We start from the raw sequence: 22,500 nt of genomic DNA, 5'->3' as shown, positions 1-22,500 counted from the left end.
ATGTAAAGATATATATACATTTGTATGTATATATATATATATGTAAATATACATATATACATATATGTATATATATATGTATATATATATATGTATACATATATATATACACACACTTATACATAATTATGTATATAATTATAAAATATTTTGTAAAATTTACCTATGAAATTTTTATTTCCACACTGACCACCTGGTAAAATTATTATTGGTTTTACCATTTTAGTACAATACACACACACACACACACACATAAATATACATATGTGTGTGTATATATATATATATATATATATATATATATATATATATATATATACACACATATATATACATATGTATACACATATATATACATATGTATGTATATATACATATACACATATGTATATACATATATATATTGATATACATATCTCTTTTACTCGTTTACTTGTTTCAGTCATTTGACTGTGGCCATGCTGGAGCACCATCTTTAGTCAAGCAAATCGACCACAGGACTTATTCTTTGTAAGCCTAGTACTTATTCTATCGGTCTCTTTTGCCAAACCGCTAAGTTACAGGGGACCTAAACACACCAGCATCAGTTGTCAAGTGATGTTGGGGGGACAAACACAGACACACAAACATGCACACGCTCATACATATATATATATATATATATATACATATATACGACGGGCTTCTTTCAGTTTCCGTCTACTAAATCCACTCACAAGGCTTTGGTCGACCCGAGGCTATAGTAGAAGGCACTTGCCCAAGGTGCCACGCAGTGGGACTGAACCCGGAACCATGTGGTTGGTAAGCAAGCTACTTACCACACAGCCACTCCTGTGTGCATATATTCTATAATTATATACATAATTATAATTAGGTGTCAGCTAATTGCTTCACTACATACCGAATTTAGAAATAAGAGTTAAAAATTCCTTTTCTACTAAATTCTTAGTTAAAAATTCCTTTACATCATTATTATCGTCCTTTAGTTGCAACAGCAAAATTCCTGGGCCACCAGCATTTGCAATGATGTTATATGGTTGTATGTAGCTGTTCATAGTGAATGGAACTGTGGATTGGAACTTCATGGAAGGAGATTTAATCAACTAGTAATTGTTTTAAGTCCATTTTTTTTTATAGTTCATTTGGGAATGATCAGCCATCAAGAGGTAGCCCTAAATATACCTCCCAGACAGTAACACACTTTTCTACGTAGGCAAAATTAATTAATTAATTAATTTTACCCTTTTATTATTAACATATGTATATACATATGCATATATATATATACATATGTATATACATATCTCTCTATATATATACATATGTATATACTCCTATATATATATATATATATATATGTGTGTGTGAGTGTACATATAGATGCGTTTATGTATACAGTATTTATATATGTGTTTATACATACATACACACATAAAATCAATAGTTAATTGGCTAAGCTTTCAGAATTGAACTATACAAAGAGGTAAGAAGATAAGCTGAGATAGAAAAGATAAATGCATTTTGAAATAAAAATTACAAAACAAGAATACATAAAAATAAGGTATAAATATTTTTTTTTCTTTAATATTACTAATTTTCTAGTGCATGTTTTGTATTTTTGTTGTTGCTGTTGTTGCTTTTGTTGTTATTTAAGAAGTTTATAGATTAGTGGTAGATAAAAAGAAAGATGGAAAGAATGTGTCACTTGGATGCTTGCTGAAGAGTAATCAGACTTGTGTTGATTGACTGAAGGATTGACAGGGAATGAATATTGATATGAGTGATATTACTTTAAAGTTTAATACAGATTTTGAGCAGATAGTTGAAGTAGAAGTCAAAGGGTTATTTGCATCATTTTTTTCTTCTTTTTGCTGTTCTTTTTCTTTCTTTGTGTGTGTTCATTTTTGCTCTCTAGCAGTTTAAAAATACACGTTAATGCTGAATAGAGGATGGTCATTCAGATCAAAGTCATTTAATGAAAAAGGCAACCAGTTAAAAATCTGTGAACATCACACATACATAAATGCACACACACACACACACACAGACACATACACACACACACACACACAAATGCACATGCATGCTTGCATGCACAAACAAATACACAAACACATGCAGAGACTCTATGCAAATAGGATGAAGACCAGCATTGCATAATTGTTCTATTGAAGAAGACATTTGCATGGAATGCAGGAAATGTTGAAATAATGAAACAGTTATAATAGTTATATGAAAGTGAGACCAAAGATAGGTTTATTCAGAGGTCTCTTTAAACCTCTTCTTTGTTGATCTATTTTTAATAATGAACATTTATTAGTTGTTGACCTTTAAGTAACAAATAGACAGGGTTCTGTGGAATTAAGGTGACAAATTAATTTTCTGAATAGAGATAAAGGTTGAGAGATAAAGAGGGAAGAGAGAGAGGGGGGAGAAGGAGAGATTTAGGCCTCCTAGTATTATAATTAGTGTGTCTCCCTAATAAATATTTTGTTGCATTTCTTACGTGTTTTCTTTTTGTGAGTTGGTTAATAAATAAATGGATTGAAAAAAAAAACATGAAATAAAAAAATAGATGTAAATAAATTTCTTATAATCATCAAAAACAAAACAAAATTTAACTCATGATGATGACGTTAAATCAGACACACACCCACACTCAGGTTTCTTTTCAACTTTCAGGAATGAGAAAAAAAAAAGACAAAACAAAATAAAATCTTAAATAAATAAGTAAAAAAAAAAGAGAAAAAAATGGAAATTGTTATGGAAATATCATCGCTTCAAGAAGTTCAAACAGATTCCTGCTGAGTGGTGGTGAGTGGGAGTAAAAAAAAAAAAAAAAAAGAAAAACCAACAACAGAAACTGTGTCTCATCATTATTATCGTCCTTTAGTTCCAACAGCAAAATTCCTGGGCCACCAGCATTTGCAATGATGTTATATGGTTGTATGTAGCTGTTCATAGTGAATGGAACTAATGTAGACATCATATTGCACCAGAGCTGCCAAGTGTGGACTGGAACTTCATGGAAGGAGATTTAATCAACTAGTAATTGTTTTAAGTCCATTTTTATTTATAGTTCATTTGGGAATGGTCAGCCATCAAGAGGTGGCCCTAAATATACCATAGATACTTCTGTTTTACCATATACAGCAGAAACTGCAGGATATAGGGGAGTATTTGGCAGGCCACGGAAAGCAACACCTGAAAGCAAAATAAAAAAAATTTCAATAACAGCCTATATATATATATAAATAATAATAAAGGAGTTACAATATATATATATATATATATCACATATACACATGTGAAAGAGTGAGAAAGAGAGATCAAGGCACAGCTTTTCATTCATGCATGTTTGGTTAAAGAAAATATCTGTGGATCAGTTTAATATTGGGGCAGGTATAGTCTGGAACACTATGTTTAATTTGGTAGTGGGTACTAAAATGACACACTGTTCAAGGTTATTTAAAACAGTAGGTTGTGATTTTAGGGACGTCTGGCAACTACTTTTAGTAATATCTTTACTTCATAGATGGTAGGTTGTTGTTGTATAGCCCCCAGGTGGTATGCATATAGTTGACTGTATGACTAGGCACTACCCACAAATTTGTTTTAACAGTGTTATACAATGTCTCCTGTGAGTCTGAAGACCATATTCCATACTTTGATATGCAGTGATGAATCACGTGAGGTATTGTGTGACAGCCTGAAAATGTTACACTTATTTCACAATTTAGTAAATTTTTGTATGCCCACAGATTCCCTTGGTAGTCACAACAGCGATGAGCAAAGGAAGTAAACAATACTTGCTGTTGTCCACTTCAGAGCACAACAGTTGCTATTCCTCTGTAATTAGTCTGTTCCATGCAGAATCATGGCTGTTGTCATATTCTGATGACATCTGTGTGTGGAAGAAATATTTCTCTCATCACTAAACCAGCATTCAAGCCATGGTTAACCAGTTTTCTTTTCTGATTTACTATACTGAAAATTACTTAATCTCATATATTCAAGCATGTTTAAGAGCTGGCTGCAGCTTTGCAGGCCAAGTGATTGTGTGGAGTCTCCTTTATTGGCATGAACAGAAGCTTATATTATGGGTTGATTATAGTGTGGTAATTGGATGGATTAAGAAGAGTTGATTGACAGCTAGTGAGAAGTGGTTAGTTGTAATGTAGTAAGTTTTGGTCTTATGGCAACCAGATAACATTTTAGCCATTAGTACAAATCAGAGACAAGTAATCTCTCAAACCAATTTGGTTATATAAACAGAATACAAGCTAGTTCATCCTCCTTCTTTCTACTAACAAGACATCAACCACAGGAAGCAAAAGTTTCTCTTGGCATGAAATTCTTATTGTAGCTAGTCTCAAATAACAATAGACATTTAAGCTGAATGAGAAATCAAATTGCTATGTCTCAGCTTTTCATACCATGCATATCATTTTCATTTCTATTTACCTTGCCATGTATGACAATCAAAAGGATGTTTAACATTATTCCTACAACAGTGAATTCTACATTTGACTTTACAGACATGACTATATACTCTTTTACTTGTTCCAAACCATGTTAAAACATTTTCTACAACACATTTAAGCAAACCTTGCTTTTAATTATGTTGTAATTTGAAAGTTGAAGTTTTTTCTTTAATACACTACTGTCCAGTCTGAATCTATACTTCTCCAGCCTTTGGAAGAACACATACTGCTGGATTACTTTGACTTATACACTTGGTTGAAAGAGGTCTACAAATCTGGTGGCATACAGAAAATAAAAGAGAACTGTTATAACAGATTTATTGTTATCTCTACCCATCCCAATATTCTATGTTGATGACCCCCCCCCCCCCCAATTTGATCAAACAGCACAGTTTGTGTTTACAGGCACATTTTAATGTGATTAGCTATCATGTGTTTACAAGTTGTTCAATATTTTCTACATTTCTCTACATTAGTTACTTTGGCCTATTAACAGCCTTGTTTCAAATAACAGCTGCAAAATTTTCCAGATTTGCTTTCTAACTTAACTACCATCACCAGGATATCTCAAACAACACCTGTTTTTCAGCCAACTATAAGCTTAAACATATTCTCTTCTTAGCCTAATGGCCAGCTTTTTGGTTTCAGAAATTCTCAAGTGACATAATGTCTGATGTTTCACATCTCACTTATACTATTGGTTCACTTTGGCCAGAAATGGAGGAATATTTGTTTCATTATGATATCTGATAAGTTATTTCCTCTGTGCAGTAATTGAGATGGCTTACAGTCCCTTAACTGTTCTGAAATAGGAAATTGGTGTAACCTCTCATGGTCTGATGGGAAAGTGTTCTCTGAGTTTACTTCAGAATTCTGTTGCTTTCATTTAATAGTGGAATAATAAGACCATTCACTTCCTGCATTATTATATGAAAGACAACAACAACGATAACAAATTTTGAAATATAAGTAGGAAAAAAACCCTTCAAATGTACACTATCTATGCATGTAAATTATAAACAACAAAATAAAAAATAGTTTAAAAGATATTGTCAAACTTTGAGGGTATTTCCATACAGGCAGTAAAAATGACCATTGCACCTGTAGCATTAGGTAATGCCTTACCTTGTATGTGCATACAAATACATATGTACATGCTTAGATGTTGTTGGATCTAGCTATGAGTATCATTTGTTATTTTTATAATCTAATCATCATCATCATCATCATCGTTTAACGTCCGCTTTCCATGCTAGCATGGGTTGGACGATTTGACTGAGGACTGGTGAAACCGGATGGCAACACCAGGCTCCAATCTAATTTGGCAGAGTTTCTACAGCTGGATGCCCTTCCTAACGCCAACCACTCAGAGAGTGTAGTGGGTGCTTTTACGTGTCACCCACACGAAAACGTCCACGCTCGAAATGGTGTCTTTTATGTGCCACCCGCACAAGAGCCAGTCCAGGGGCACTGGCAACGAACTCGCTCGAAAACTGCATGGATAAACTAACATGGATAGAGAAATATATATACATGTGCAAGTCAACATGTAGAAAATACAACTATAAATCAGGATACAAAAGATAAATTTCAACTTATAGTTATGAGTGTACATTTGAATCACAAATACATGCTAAAGATTGAGTCAATAACTCAGGAAAAGCAGTGATGCATCGAATATCCACTGATATAGGTAGTACTGTAGTAAGTAGTCACCTGCATCAAGCTAGTATCCAGGACTAAATTACTCTGCACTTATGTTATGTGTATGTGCAGTTAAAATGAGAAGGGAGTGAATTGAATTGTAGCAAGGAGGTGTTGAATTGTAGCAATTGTATTTCTACAATACTAAATTGTAGAAAGGGGATGATAAAAAAGTGTTGGTGAAAGTAAAAGGCAACAGTTAAAAAGTTTCAGAGGCACTGATATAACATGACAAAATATTAGGTTACAGTGATTTGAATACTGGTTAATGCATAGTTTTTATGTTGAAATATGAATTTCAAGTTATTGCTTATATACACAAACAGTACTTAGACAGGATTCAAGAAATAGCTTAGAAGAATATTTATGCCCTTTTATATCCTGAGTTAGACCAACTCTGCTTTTATCTTTCCAGGGTCAATGAAATATCAATCAAGTATTGGGTATTGAGTTACACTATAGAATGCATTCTAGAATCACTGTATCATCTATATCAATCTGACTATCAGATGTCATGCACTGCTGGTTACAATGAGTTTCTAATTCTTTCTTGGTTGTGCTCCCCGCCTTTCCATCTTGGCCCAAATCATTTAATTAAATCATTTTCCCCATCATCATCATCATCATCATCATCATTTAACGTCCGCTTTCCATGCTAGCATGGGTTGGACGATTTGACTGAGGACTGGTGAAACGAGATGGCTACACCAGGCTCCAATCTGATTTGGCAGAGTTTCTACAGCTGGATGCCCTTCCTAACGCCAGAAACCTTCTGAGTGGCCTTTTCCAATCCCTTGGATGCCATTCAGGCACTGTATGGGTCCACCTGTTGTCTACAAACCTTGTGATATGTCCAACCCAGCAGAACTTGTACTTTCAGTTCTCTGTGATCACATCATTCATTCTGCTCTGTTCTCAAATTATCACTTTTCAGATATGTTCTCGCAATGATATACCTAGCACAGATCTTTCCATGGCCCTCTGCATTGTAGCCATGCATTGGTTTTCCCTCTTTGTAGTAGCCCACATCCCACTTGTGTATAGGAGCACACATATGATGGTGCCATTGAAGAGACTGGTATGTAAGTTTTTGTCCAGCTTTGCTTTGTGCACATCTTTTATTGAAGTCAACACTTTCCATCCTACCCTCCTCAAGATTTCAGCAGGCATGTTTCAGTACATATTCACTGTGTGCCCCAAGTAGATGTACTTCTTTATCTCCTCAATTTCTAGATACAGATAACAAAAAAACAGACAAGCTACCACTGTTTATTATATTTAATCTTTCCTACTATTGCAGTAGTAATTTATGTTTCTGTCAACTTTATTGCATTATACCACTCTATTTAAAAACAAATGTCAAATACATCTCACACATACTCTACTAAGCCAATGGTAGAGACTTGGCACATGGTTGACTGACTTGCTAGAAATAATAGCCAAATCTTCCTTAAATTATACCATACTATCTTTAAAAGGAATTCCACATAGATCAATGTAATCCGAGATACCATTTTTCACAAAAAAAAAAAAAAAAAGGAACAGTCATAAATTAAATATCTTTGATAAGAACACATAATCTGTAAATTTTCCAAGATTCCTCTTCTAAAATACTAGTCAAATTAATTCTCACCAAGCCCTCTACAACATTTCAAAATAATATTAACTGAACTAACTTGTGCAATGGTTCCAATCCTTCTAGGTTAGTGTGGTACAATGCAATAGCATGATAGAAGGAACAGGTGTGGTAGATCCTAGAAAAAATACAAAGATCGATCTATTGATCGATCTGTCTGTCTGTCTATCTATCTATCTTACTTATTTACAGACACACACACACATATATATTGGATCATCCCATAAATAATGTGGTTTTTTTCAATTGCATGAACTAAAAGTCGAAGTGGGACAGAAAAAACTACCTGCATCAACTTGCTATGAAAGCAGGTAGTAATTTTACCTTATTCTTATTCTGAGTGCAAGTTTTGAAAAGTGCAGTTCAATTTTAACAGTTATTTTTTCAAAGCTACAATGGAAGTGACAAAGGAGCATTTTTGGCATATTTTGCTTTATGAGTTCAATAAAGACAACAACACAATGGAAAGTGTGAGGAATATTAATGCAGTTTATGGGGATGGGACAATAAGCATCAACAATGGTTCCAGAAATTCTGAGCTGGAAACTACAGCTAGAAGACAAGCCTTGTCCTGGAAGATTTGTAGAACTTAACAAGGATGTCCGACAAAACTTGGTGGAACAAAGTCCCATTGTAACTGTTGTGGAACTAGCAGAGAATTTGATCATTCAACCATTCAGCAACACCTGTGTGCCATTGGAAAAGTCAGCAAATTGGGTTCTTTCCAAGTCTAATTGTGTGCAGAGAATGAATGTGTGCTCTTCTTTGCTGTCACATCTCACGAATGAACCTTTACTGGACTGAATAGTGATTGGTGACAAGAAATGTGTTCTCTATAAAAATGTCAAGCGCTGAAGACAGTGGGTAGGGAAAGGAGAAACACTGGCACCCCAGGCTAAAGAAGGTCTTCACCCATGTAAGGTGTTGTTATCTGTTAGGTGGGATATGAAAGGTTTAGTCCACTTTGAACTTTTAAACCGAAACCAAACGGTAACAAAGGAGATCTACTGCAAGCAGCTTGAGCGACTTAAGTCAACGCTAGAAGAAAAACAACCATCTTTGGTTTCAAGACGAAAAGTATTCTTCCATTAGGATAATGCTTGGCCACATGCAGTGAAGATGACATTCCAAAGGCTGGAGCAGTTTGAATATTCACCAGACATTGCCCCATCTGATTATCATTTATTCTACAGTCTACAAAATCATTTGGATGGAAAAAATATGAATTCTGTAGATGAGGTCAGAACAGTACTGGAGGAGCATTTTTTGTCATGGACAAGTGAAGTCTACCAGATATATGGAAGAGCATTGTAGAAAATGAAGGGGAGTATATTTTAGATTAAAAAAGACCTTTGTTTATCTTAATATTGAAAAATAAAAGAAGTATAAAAAAAAAAACTGCATTATTTAAGGGATGACCCAATATATATATATATATATATATATATATATATATATATATATATACTTATATATATATATAAATATATATAAGATAGATATATATACTGATGAATGTGGCTTAAAACAGAGTTTCGCTATGAAATTAAATATGGTGAAAATGTGTTGGTGTATTAATAGTGAGTGTGTGTGCATGTATATATATATATATATATATATATATATATATGAAAAGTTTTTACCTAGGAATTCATAATTTTTTTCAAAGGCTAATGTATTATCTTCACAGTCCAATATAACTCGTATTCTTTCGCCAACCTGAAAGAATAAAAGAAAATTATACAGATTTAGAGTAATATATTAATAACTAAAAAATATGAACTGCTATTGTAAAAAAAAATGCTGCAGCTAAGATTTTAAAATGGCTGAATAATAATAATAATGATAATAATAATAATAATAATAATAATAATAATTGGAGCGTTAGGGCTAATTAAAAAGGGCCTTGATAAGCAGCTCAACAAACTCGCTTGCAGTGTTAACATGGGAGAACTTCAGAAAATAGTGTTGCTAGGTTCCGCACACATTTTACGCCGTGTACTCTCCATGAGATGAGAACCTGCTGTGACTCTAGGGTCAAAGGATGACCCTGGTTCAGCAGAAGACAATGGACCATATCTTATTAATAATAATAATAATAATAATAATAATAATAATAATAATAGCTCAGATATCAGGAAACCCCAAAATGGCAGAAATTCAAAAGATAGTACTCATGGGAATTGCCCATATCCTACATAAAATACTGTCTATGTAATCTCAAATTTTAAAACAAGCTCATAATTTTCTTATGTTGTCTTAAACATTCTCTAGAACACATGCTGTGCTTTATAAGGCATATTAATATTTAAAAAATTTTTCTTGTAGGTCAAGTGATCACATAAAGTTATGCACTTTACTATGGTGTGTCTGTTCGTATTTTTTACCACAGCTACTATACCAATTATTATTGGCATTGTATTTACATTATTTTGCTAATTTATCGACCCAGAAAGGATGAAAGGCAAAGTTGATCTCGGCAGAATTTGAACTCAGAACGTAAAGATGCCATTAAGCATTTTTCCTGGCATACTAACGATCCTGCCAGCTCACTGCTTTAATAATAATGATAATGTCAAAAAAGAAGCAAAGAAATTGTCGAAGTACAAAACCTTGAAATTGAAGTATTGAAAATGTGGGCATGAGGGTAAAAACAATACCAATAATAATTGGAGCATTGGGCATGATAAAAAAATCATATGAACAAAAATGTAGAAGCTATATCTGTTTCCTCAGATGAAAGGTAAAGTCAATTTTGGCAGAATTTTAACTCAGAATGTAAAAGACAGACGAAATGCAGCTAAGCATTTTGCCTGGTGTGCTAATGATTCTGCCAGCTCACTGCCTTAATAATAATAATAATAATAATATTTTTAAAAAGGATTGACGTAACTCTTCACGAAGGTAAATAGTCAAGACGAAGAGTGCGATTTTAGATGTCTTATTTTTTGAACAATATTTTGACAAAACGTCTGTCTTTCTCAAGTTCAAACCAAAAGGTGATTGAAAATTCAAAATTTCAGAAACCAAACGTAAACTATGAACGTGAGTAACCAGCGTCCATACGTTGATAGAATGACATCATCAGCTTTTGTCAGTTTTTTAATAAGCAGAAAGAAAGAAAGAAAAAGGAAGACGACAGAAAAAGAAAAGAAAAAGAGAGAAAGAAGAATATTCAATCAAACAGTTTTGTATAAATTTGATGATATTCTCCTGTCATCTTATTCATTCCTCCAGGGCGTGATGTCAATAACCCGCAAACATATTTCTCCTCATACATTTTGAGAAGTGAAAGTGGGGTACATTCAGGATATTTTTTGAGAATGTGCACTTTCAAATCTTCTTCAAAATTGCAGCCGCTTGAAACGAAATGTTCAGCAAGTTCTGTTGAACTACTGTTCTTGTGCCTGACATCGAATCTGTGCCCATTAAACCTTTTGTTTAATTGTTCCGTTGTACAACCAACATAAATCAAGTTATGTTTCGTGCATTCTGCACCGTACACTAAATGGGAATCTTTGCAGGTTCCCCCTTCTGTATAAATCATAACATTTCTATTATGATTTTTGATGGTATTCACTTCACTCATGTCGTTGCACAATGAACAGGGCTTACCTCTCTTGCAGCTGTTCTTTAAGGTACAGCGTGTAGATACTCCAATGTTCGTTTTCTTGGAGTCAGATATAGAGGTCAATAATTCTTTTATGTTCTTATTCCGTCGAAAGGCTACAATGGGCGGCTGAGGAAATGTTTGTTTGAAACTGGGATATTTTTTCACCACATGTTGGTAACTTTCATGCAACACTTTTGAAATGCCAGCGAAACGTCGGTGCCAGTTAATTACTAAAGGAATTCTGTAATCTGTTGTATTTTGTTTGCTAAGATTAGGCGTGTAGGTTTGACTATCTTTGCTAATCTTAACTATTTCACTTGCTATTTCCTTTAAACGTGATTCACTGTAACCTCGTTTAACATAATGACATAGAAAAGCATTTGCATGTTTCCAGTAATCCCCTATGTCAGTGCAAATCCGTTTTATCCTCAAAAATTGGGATTTCGGATTTGACCGAATAAGATGATGTGGATGATTGGAGCGGCGGTGGAGATATATGTGGGATGACGTTGGCTTGAATATTCTTCTTTCTCTTTTTCTTTTCTTTTTCTGTCGTCTTCCTTTTTCTTTCTTTCTTTCTGCTTATTAAAAAACTGACAAAAGCTGATGATGTCATTCTATCAACGTATGGACGCTGGTTACTCACGTTCATAGTTTACGTTTGGTTTCTGAAATTTTGAATTTTCAATCACCTTTTGGTTTGAACTTGAGAAAGACAGACGTTCTGTCGAAATATTGTTCAAAAAATAAAACATCTAAAATCGCACTCTTCGTCTTGACTAATAATAATAATAATAATAATAATAATAATAATAATAATAACAACAATAATAGTCAAGACGAAGAGCGCGATTCGATTGTAAGATATTTTATTAGTTGAACGATATTTGAACAGTACGTCTGTCTTTGTCAATTTCAAAATAAGAAGTGATAAAAATTCAAAATTACAGAAATTTAAATGCTAAGTATGAATGAGTGCAACCAGTGTCCACACGTTGGTGGTTGCTTTCGTTCATACTTTACGTTTAAATTTCTGTAATTTTGAATTTTTATCACTTCTTATTTTGAACTTGACAAAGACAAACGTACTGTTCAAATATCGTTTAACTAATAAGATATCTTACAATCAAATCACACGTTTTGTCTTGACCCTTGTGAAGAGTTACGTCAATCCTTTTAAAAATATAATATCAATAATAATGATAATAAAAATAATAATAATAATAATAATAATAACGATAATAATAATAATCTTTTCTATTATAGGTACAAGAGCAAGTAATTATGGCGGGGGGGGGGGGGATAGTTGATTACATCTACCCCAGTGTTTCACTGGTACTTAATTTGCAACGGGCAAAATACAGCTAAGCATTTCATCCAGCATGCTAACGATTCTGCCAGCTCAGTGCCTTACATAATAATAATAATAATAATAATAATAATATGAATGTGGAATCTAAAAACAGAAACAATTCCTATCATAGTAGGTGCCTTAGGTATAATAAAAAAAATATTCAGACAAATACATAACAAAAACACCAGGACTTACAAATATATATAACATACAGAAAATTGCACTACTGGGCACTGCACACATCCTACGCAAAACACTTTCAATACAGTAACCATAAGAGCATCACAGCAAACCACAGCACATACCCAAGGCACACAGAGCTGCACTCGGCGGTGAAGTGAAAGCACGCTATAAAAATAAAACTACTGAACGATAATAATAACAATGATAATAATAATAATCTTTTCTATTATAGGTACAAGAGCAAGTAATTATGGCGGAGGGAGGTAGTTGATTACATCTACCCGAGTGTCTCACTGGTACTTAATTTATTGACCCTGAAAGGATGAAACGCAGAGTTGACCTTGGCGGAATTTGAACTCAGAATGTAGCAACGGGCGAAATACCGCTAAGCATTTCATCCAGTATGCTAACGATTCTGCCAGCTCAGTGCCTTACAAATAAACAGAAAAAAGATGGTATAAACACACGCCAGAAAAGGTCACAGAAAACGAGAAAGCAACCATACTCTGGGATATGCCAATACACACAGATAGAGAAATTAAGGCAAATAGACCAGATATAGTTGTCAAAGATCATGAAGAAAAAAAATGCTTTCTAATTGATGTATCAATACCAGCAGATGACAACGTTTCTCTAAAAGAAATGGAAAAACTTTCAAAATACAAAGACCTGGAAATAGAGATAACTCGAATGTGGAATCTAAAAACAGAAACAATTCCTATCATAGTAGGTGCCTTAGGTATAATACAAAAATATTCAGACAAATACATAACAAAAACACCAGGACTTACAAATATATATAACATACAGAAAATTGCACTACTGGGTACTGCACACATTCTATGCAAAACACTTTCAATACAGTAAACATAAGAGCACCACAGCAATCCACAGCACATACGCAAGGCGCACAGAGCTGCGCTCGGTAGTGAAGTGAAAGCACGTTATAAAAATAAAACTACTGAACCATAATAATAATAATATGAATGTGGAATCTAAAAACAGAAACAATTCCTATCATAGTAGGTGCCTTAGGTATAATAAAAAAAATATTCAGACAAATACATAACAAAAACACCAAGACTTACAAATATATATAACATACAGAAAATTGCACTACTGGGCACTGCACACATCCTACACAAAACACTTTCAATACAGTAACCATAAGAGCATCACAGCAAACCACAGCACATACCCAAGGCGCACAGAGCTGCGCTCGGTAGTGAAGTGAAAGCACGCTATAAAAATAAAACTACTGAACAATAATAATAATAATAATAATAATAATAATAATAATGATAACCTTGGCTTATTTATTATGTAAGTTTGTAGCCAACTTTTAAATGTCAATGGATAAAACTGTGATTGAACCAATTTCTGCTTCAAAAAAATTGAAACAGATTGAAGAGCAAAAGAATAAGATATTTCAGCACAAACTATAAATGCTAGGGAGAAGGAAGTGGAGATACTTGTGCCAGCAAGAAAAGATAGCAACTGATATAAATCTGAAAATATTCTGAAAGAGTACGTATGTAAAAAGGATTCTCTGCTTATAACAAAGTTGGTGAAAACTGTAAATGAGGAGACATGTCTTTCATGATGTTATCTTTATTATTAACAATAAAACCTATCTTATTGCTTGAATTAAAGCTTTAGTTAATGCTGTAAAAACCTAAAGTAGGGTGGGGCAGAAAAAAGATGGTATAAACACACGCCTGATATTAGAATATACACCAGCCTTGAAGACAGTTGCTCATAGATTACAACCACAGAATAAATAAATACATAAATAAATGAAAATGATAATAATAAAAAAAAAACTGGATATTAATAGACAGTCTATTTCAGAAAATAGAAGCATTTATTTATACCAAATTTCCGTTTGAAAAATATCAAGTGGCACGTGCAAAGAGTTGAAATGACCTATAATTAGTAAAAATTACTCCCTCGTGCAAAAAAAAAAAAAAAAAAAAAAAAATGAACCAAAACGTTTAACTGATAGTTAATTTGGTGTTAAAGATTATGATTAAAGAGGTATTAGGTACATGAGAATAACATCTGTCAAAATGATTTATAGAAAATATCACAAGAATTAAAAAATAATACAGTTTATGGTAGCAAATGATTTAAGTTCATGCGACTAAAATTCAAAAAACACTATGAAAATAGTAAATGTATTTCAACTATTACATCAGTTGGAAAAACAAAAAGACAATAATCAATATAATTTATTTGATGATAAAATAAATAAAAGATTAGTTTAAAATTTCTGTAAATAATTTTCAAATCTTTTAACCTGAAAAAGAAAAGGAAGAGTAATATTTGTTTGTAACCGTTATAGACCTGGGTGAGATCAATATGGGTGATATTACTCATCTGAATTTCTGTAGGTTGATGTTTGCTGGGAAGGTATGGGTGGATTAAATCAGTGGTTCTCAACTAGGGTTCATATGACTCTTGGGGGTCTACATAAGATTTTGTTGTTAAAATTATGCCCAATAAACCTGTTATACTTCTAGAATACACAAAATATTTTAACAATTTTTTTTTATACAATGCTTAATAATATTGAATTATAAAGATATAGGATTTTTCAAAACAAGTGGCTATGAGGGTGCATCTGAGTAAAATAGGAATCATGGGGTGTCTATAGGTAAGAAATGGTTGAGAACCACTGGATTACACAAAGTGTTTAGAAGAAGATTTTAGGAATAAGTTATTGAAGAGATGAAATGACGTAAGTCAGGTACATCATCAGCTAGGTTTTGATGGGGTGATCCTTATAAAATGCTTGTTAAAGGAATGGAAACAATTATTGTATCAATGCAGAGATAAATGGAAGATAGACTAGTAATAGTAGTATGTTGATTAAGAGAAGGTCATTATAGAAATGAATGTTTCTCAACACACACCTTTATGTATGTTTTATTTTGTTTTAAACCTAACTATAAAAATCTAAGGAATACAGCCTTGATCATCATCATCATCATCATCATCGTTTAACGTCCGCTTTCCGTGCTAGCATGGGTTGGACGATTTGACTGAGGACTGGTGAAACCGGATGGCAACATCAGGCTCCAATCTGATTTGGCAGAGTTTCTACAGCTGGATGCCCTTCCTAACGCCAACCACTCAGAGAGTGTAGTGGGTGCTTTTACATGTCACCTGCACGAAGGCCAGTCAGGCGGTAAAGAAATATTGTCAAGTATTGAGTAAAAGAATGCAAAAATGAATGCAGTATAATATTTGATGAAGAGTAACATATGTCTTTGGGGTCTGTAAAGCAAAATTTTAGGAATCACTAAATAAAAATATTAAATGTTTCTGTTGAAGATATTAATATCAGGGTAAATTAAATGGATGACATCTAAGTTTTGTCCATAAACAATTAACAAAAGACAAGATAGTGCATTTGTTCATTGCTTGTTATCAAAGTAATTTGAAATATGATCATAGACATTAAAAGCTATTTAGAGAGGAATAACTAATCCTCTGTTTAGTGGGCTGATCCACTACTCAGGAAGAAACTATTTTAAGAGTGCGTCCTGCCTTATCTTTGAAACGCCTAGTTTTAGAATAGAGGCAGCTGATGAAGGAATAATTCCATAAGTGGCTTGTTTGTTTCCCTATGTGTTTGTTCTGTTATCTGTAAACAAAGTCCGTTTTGTTTTTATGCTCCCGTTCATTTTTCTAACGTCCTGTACCCGAATATGCATCTATATATATACATGTAGATGTTGGTATACATGCATATGCTTATATATCATTTGTTTATATATATATATATATAGATATATATATATACACACACACACACATACAGGGTGTTCAGGTTAAATTTGATGATTTTTCTGCGTCACAGTCAGCAACAGCTTGATGTATTTGTGAACAGTCAATGGTTTTGGAGAGCATATAGATTAAAGTTGTATTTGAGAAAGAGTTAGCAAACATGGAAGACTAGAAGCCATCTAAATATTGGAAAAGAGTCAGCTGTATCTTGATGGTTCATGCCTTGTATGAAAATATTGACATCATGACTGCTACTCAATGCTCTGTGTAGAGGCTATAAGACATGACATGGACATCATGAAAACCAAGTTCCCTCATACTGTGATGGTCTATGGGTGTGTTTCCAATGAGGATATTGTCATGGTGCCCCACATTTTTCAACGGGGCTTTAGGCTCAATTCAGATGATATGTGAGGCTGGTGGAAGGCCATATATATATAAGCAGGGATGGCAGGGAAAGCCCATAATCCTAATCCCCACTATAGTTAATCAGGTTGTACTTGAAAGTATCATACCCAATGGCTGGTGTAGCAGCATTATAATCAACTACTACAAGGGTAAAGGTGATGCTTTGGAGAGGAGTTATTACAGATATATCAAATTGCTGGGCTAGGTCTTGAAAGTTACAGAAAGAGTTATAGTTCAACTACTTAGGAAGAGAGTTAGAGTAGATGAGGTACAGTTTGTTTTGTGCCAGGAACAAGTACCATTGATACTCTCTTCTTAGTGAGACAGCTTGCAGTAAAAGTATTTAGCCACTGTACTTGGCTTTTGTCAACCTGGGAAAAAAACCTTTGACAGGGTTCACTTCTGATTTGATAGTTGCTGCAGAAGATAGGAGTAGATAAATGGCTTGTTAGAGCCATTCAAGTCATGTAGAGGGATGCTGTCAGTAAGATGAGAGTTGACAATGAGTACAATGACAAATTCAGTGAGCAAGTAGAAGTTCACTAGGGTTTGGTTCTCATTCCTCTCCTATGTCCTCCAGCTCATAAAAGAAAAGTTTCAAATCAGTTTTCACAAGAATCCCTTTATTCTGATGATCTAGTTCTTGTAGCTAAAACTGTAGTAGAATTAGAAAAGAAATTCCAGGAGTGGAAGCAAAACCTGGAACCAAATGACCTTAAAGTTAACTTAGAAAAGACCAGAGTTCTGGTTATCAAGAAAATAGACAGTATGCTTATCCCTTCAGGAGAATGGCCCTGTTCAATAAGTAGAGAAGGTGTAGATAGTAATTCAATATGATGTACCCAGTTCAAACTATGAACACACAAGAGATGGAGTGGAATCACTGGAAGATTAACAGAGAAAGTAGTCTTTGTGTGTGGCAGATGCACAGGAACAAGAACTCTATGAACACACAGGAATTAGATTTTCTCAAATGATCAGAAAGATCCTTAGAGATAGTAGACAGTTATCTTGGTGACCTAATTAGCAGTAGAGGAGGATGATCTGCAAGCATACAAACCATCTGGAGAAAGTTTAGAGAGCTATTACCTCTGTTGGTAACAAAAGGCCTTTCTCTTAGGGTGAAAGGCAGATTGTATGATGCTTGTGTACAAACAACAATGCTACATAGTAGTGAAACATAGGGCATAAATGCAGAGGACATGTAAAGCTAGCATGCTCTGCTGGATGTGCAATATCAGAGAGCATATATGACAAAATGCAAATGTGTTGAGACAAAAATTGGGCACAAGGAGAAACAATTGTAGTATACAAAAGAGAAGACTGAGCTGGTATGGTCATGTGATGTGTTATGGATGAGGACAGCTGCATAAAGAAGAGACAATCACTTAATGTGGATGAAATTCATGGAAGAGAAGGACCCAGGAAGATGTGGGACAAAGTAGTGAAAATCGAACTCAGGTTGTTGAGCCTCATGAAGGAGATGACAAAGGACCGAGATGAATGGTGATTCACCATGCTAAAGAAGGTGGTGGAGTTGGGGTTACATCAGCTCTCAAATGACGGTATTCATTTCAGTTGAATAGACTGGAGTAACATGAAGTCAAATGCTTTGTTTAAGGATACAAAGTCCAGGAATCAAACTCATGACCTTTGTGATCATGAGCCAACCATGAGCTAAACACTCCAGCCATTGTATGTAGTGCTCTCTATGTACATAGAATTTCTTTGGTATATATTGAATTTTATTATCAACAAAGTTGGTTTGATTAATTATAAACTAAATAAAAGCAAACAAATTATTGAGTAAAAGTTGAATATGAAGTAAAAGTGCATGAGGAATGAGTCTAAAGACAGTTCTGCAACAATTAAATAGAAGCAAACACACAACAGAGGCAATTATGAAGTTAAATATATTAAAATGTCTTGGTTACTATAGGATAGAATATGAGAATATTTCATTTTTATATTTGGTTTGCAAGATTCTTGATATGAACCCATGTGTTGAAACAGATTTCGCTGTATCTTGGGAGGGTCATTATACTAATAATAAACACATGGACTCCATTACGTTCTGAGTTCAAATTCCACTGAGGTCGACTTTGCCTTTCATCCTTTTGGGGCCAATAAATTAAGTACCAGTTGCATACTGGGATCGATCTAATCGACTGGCCCCCCCGTCCCAAAATTTTGGGCCTTGTGCCTAAAGTAGAAAAGAATAAACATATGCACTGGTTTTATTTCACTTCTTTAATTATCTATTATTTATTAGTTAATCCTTTAACAAATAAATTGTTAGATTGTTTGGTTAATTAATTATTCAGTTGAGTTTGTCAGCCTGGAATAGAGAAAGCATGTCATTGATGAAATTGCTAATGGCAATGAAAGGACTCTGACAAACCTGGCTGGGTGATTGACCAAACGATTAATCAAACAATCAATTACTTAACTGATTAAATGTTAACGAATTGAGATAATAATAGTTTCAAATTTTGGCACAAAGCCAGCAAGTTCAAGGGAGGAGGATGAGTCGATTACCTCGACCCCAGTGCTTGACTGATACTTAATGACCCTCTCAAGATACAATAATATTAGGCTTTCCAATCTGGTTTAATTAGTGAATCTCTTATATTATATTATATTATATTATATATATATATATATATATATATATATATATATATATATATATATATATGTATATATAAAGAACTCTTCAGTATCATCACTTCAGAAAAATAGCTATAAAACTGAACAGTAATTTTTATTGAAGGGCAAAAAGTCTGGATTATGAAATAAAAAAAAGATACTTGGTTAGATAGTTTTGAACTGTAAACATAATATGGCTGAAGAATAAACATATAATTGAAGATTCAAGATTAAGCTAATATGTTACAAGTTGGTATGAGCAAGAATAATGTTCTTTGAAAGGGCATCACCCTAGAGAATGTTGTCTGAAAGAGCATCAGTTAAAGAATGAAGTAGTTTGACAGTCAATGCACTTCAAGATGTATCCAAATGCAATGAAGATGTATGAACTGCAGTAGTAGAACAAGGTGAGAGTTAATAACCTGAAAAGTAACTACAGTTACCTGGAACTGCTAATTTATTAAAACCATGATTTAAAATGGAACCTGTTGTGGTTTCAAAGAAAAAAAATAACTGAAATGATGATAATTGAAATGTAGGAAAAAGTGTAAGAAATATATTTAGTCTCAGAGAATTTGAACATGAATTCATAGTTTAAGAATATAATCTTGAATATTTAACAGTAAACCTAACAGATTTGTAACATCACTTAACATACTTGACTAGATTTCAGATTGTTCAATGACAAACAACAGATATGTAACAAAGATAAAAATAAAACAAAAAAAGAGAACCAAGCTGGTTTACATTGTCAGAGAAATGAAACCTGAGAATAAAACATTGTAATTAGTATGCAGAGGTATACAGCTATTGTAAGATATGTTGACATTTGTTGGTAAATTTGGTCTGAATTTACTGTTGGTTTTTCTTTTGTCAGATGCAAGGAAAAGAATTTTCAGATCTGGAACACTTCAAAATAGCTCTTTCTCATGCCAATGATCTAAAAGCTAAGTTATTAACTTATGATAACAATAACTAGAGGGAAGTGGATTAGCAGAATCATTAGAGCATTGGATAAGACTGCCTTGTGGTATTTTGTTACAGGCCTTTACATTCTATGTTCAAATCAATTTTGTCTTTCGTTCTTTCTTGGAGCATAAGTACCTGTAAATTACTGGGTTGATGTAGTTGAGGATATTTACTTCCCAAATTTGAAGCTTTGTGCTTATGTAAAAAGTTATTATTACAACAACTTTGCATTTCTCAACTCCATAAGGATCCCTCATAAGTATCAGTGCAAATCATACTGTACAAATGTACTTAAATTTCACCATATTTTGTCATCAAAATATCAATACCCTTTAGAAATAGACACATAATTTGCTTTCAATATTTAAAGTAATTAAAAGGTTTTGAAATTACAGGTGCAAATATGGCTACATTGGCAAAGGCATGTCGGTGTAGTTAAAAAGTTTACTTTGCAACCACATGGTTTTAGGTTCAATCCTACTGTGCTATACCTTGGACAAGTGTCTTCTACTACAGCCCCAAGCCAACCAATGACTTGGTAGATGGAAACTGTATGGAAGCCCAGCATGGTTGCAGTCCAATGACTGAAACAAGTATATATATATATATATATATATGAATATATTTCATTTCATTTCAAAGTTTCAGCTCAGAGCTGCGGCCATGCTGATGATATATATGAATATATATATATATATATATATATATATATATGAATATATATATATATATATATGAATATATATATATATATATATGAATATATATATATATATATATATATGAATATATATATATATATATATGAATATATATATATATATATATGAATATATATATATATATATATGAATATATATATATATATATATGAATATATATATATATATATATATATATATGAATATATATATATATATATATGAATATATATATATATATATATATATATATGAATATATATATATATATATATGAATATATATATATATATATATATGAATATATATATATATATATATAATATATGAATATATATATATATATATATATATGAATATATATATATATATATATATATATGAATATATATATATATATATATATATATGAATATATATATATATATATATATATATGAATATATATATATATATATATATATATGAATATATATATATATATATATATATGAATATATATATATATATATATATATATATGAATATATATATATATATATATATATATGAATATATATATATATATATATATATATGAATATATATATATATATATATATATATATATATGAATATATATATATATATATTATATATATGAATATATATATATATATATATGAATATATATATATATATATATGAATATATATATATATATATATATATGAATATATATATATATATATGAATATATATATATATATATATTATATATGAATATATATATATATATGAATATATATATATATATATATGAATATATATATATATATATATATATATATATATATATATATATATATATATATATATTAATATATATATATATATATATATATATATATATATATTATATATATATATATATATATAATATATATATTATATATATATATTATATATATATATATATATATATATATAATATATATATATATTATAATATATATTTATATATATAT

The 22,500-nt window shown here is 32.2% G+C and overlaps 1 protein-coding gene across 1 annotated transcript in view; it reads right to left on the bottom strand.

The window, feature by feature from the left end:
• Positions 1-1,557: 1,557 nt before the first annotated feature.
• LOC128247325 (F-box/SPRY domain-containing protein 1-like) overlaps positions 1,558-22,500 on the bottom strand; it is a 50,943-nt gene continuing 30,000 nt past the window's right edge. The window contains exons 2-3 of the mRNA XM_089349096.1: positions 9,468-9,543; positions 1,558-3,204 (exon numbers count right to left, since the gene is read on the bottom strand). Of these exons, the coding sequence (XP_089205222.1) occupies positions 3,095-3,204; positions 9,468-9,543 (186 nt within the window). The 3' untranslated portion in view covers positions 1,558-3,094. The remainder of the gene's footprint in view (positions 3,205-9,467; positions 9,544-22,500) is intronic.

This window comes from Octopus bimaculoides, chromosome 3 (genome assembly GCF_046866305.1).
Source record: "Octopus bimaculoides isolate indiv1 chromosome 3, ASM4686630v1, whole genome shotgun sequence".
Classification (NCBI taxonomy): Eukaryota; Metazoa; Mollusca; class Cephalopoda; order Octopoda; family Octopodidae; genus Octopus; species Octopus bimaculoides.
Note: the sequence above shows the minus strand (reverse complement) of the source record. Positions and strands in the feature narration are given on the sequence as shown.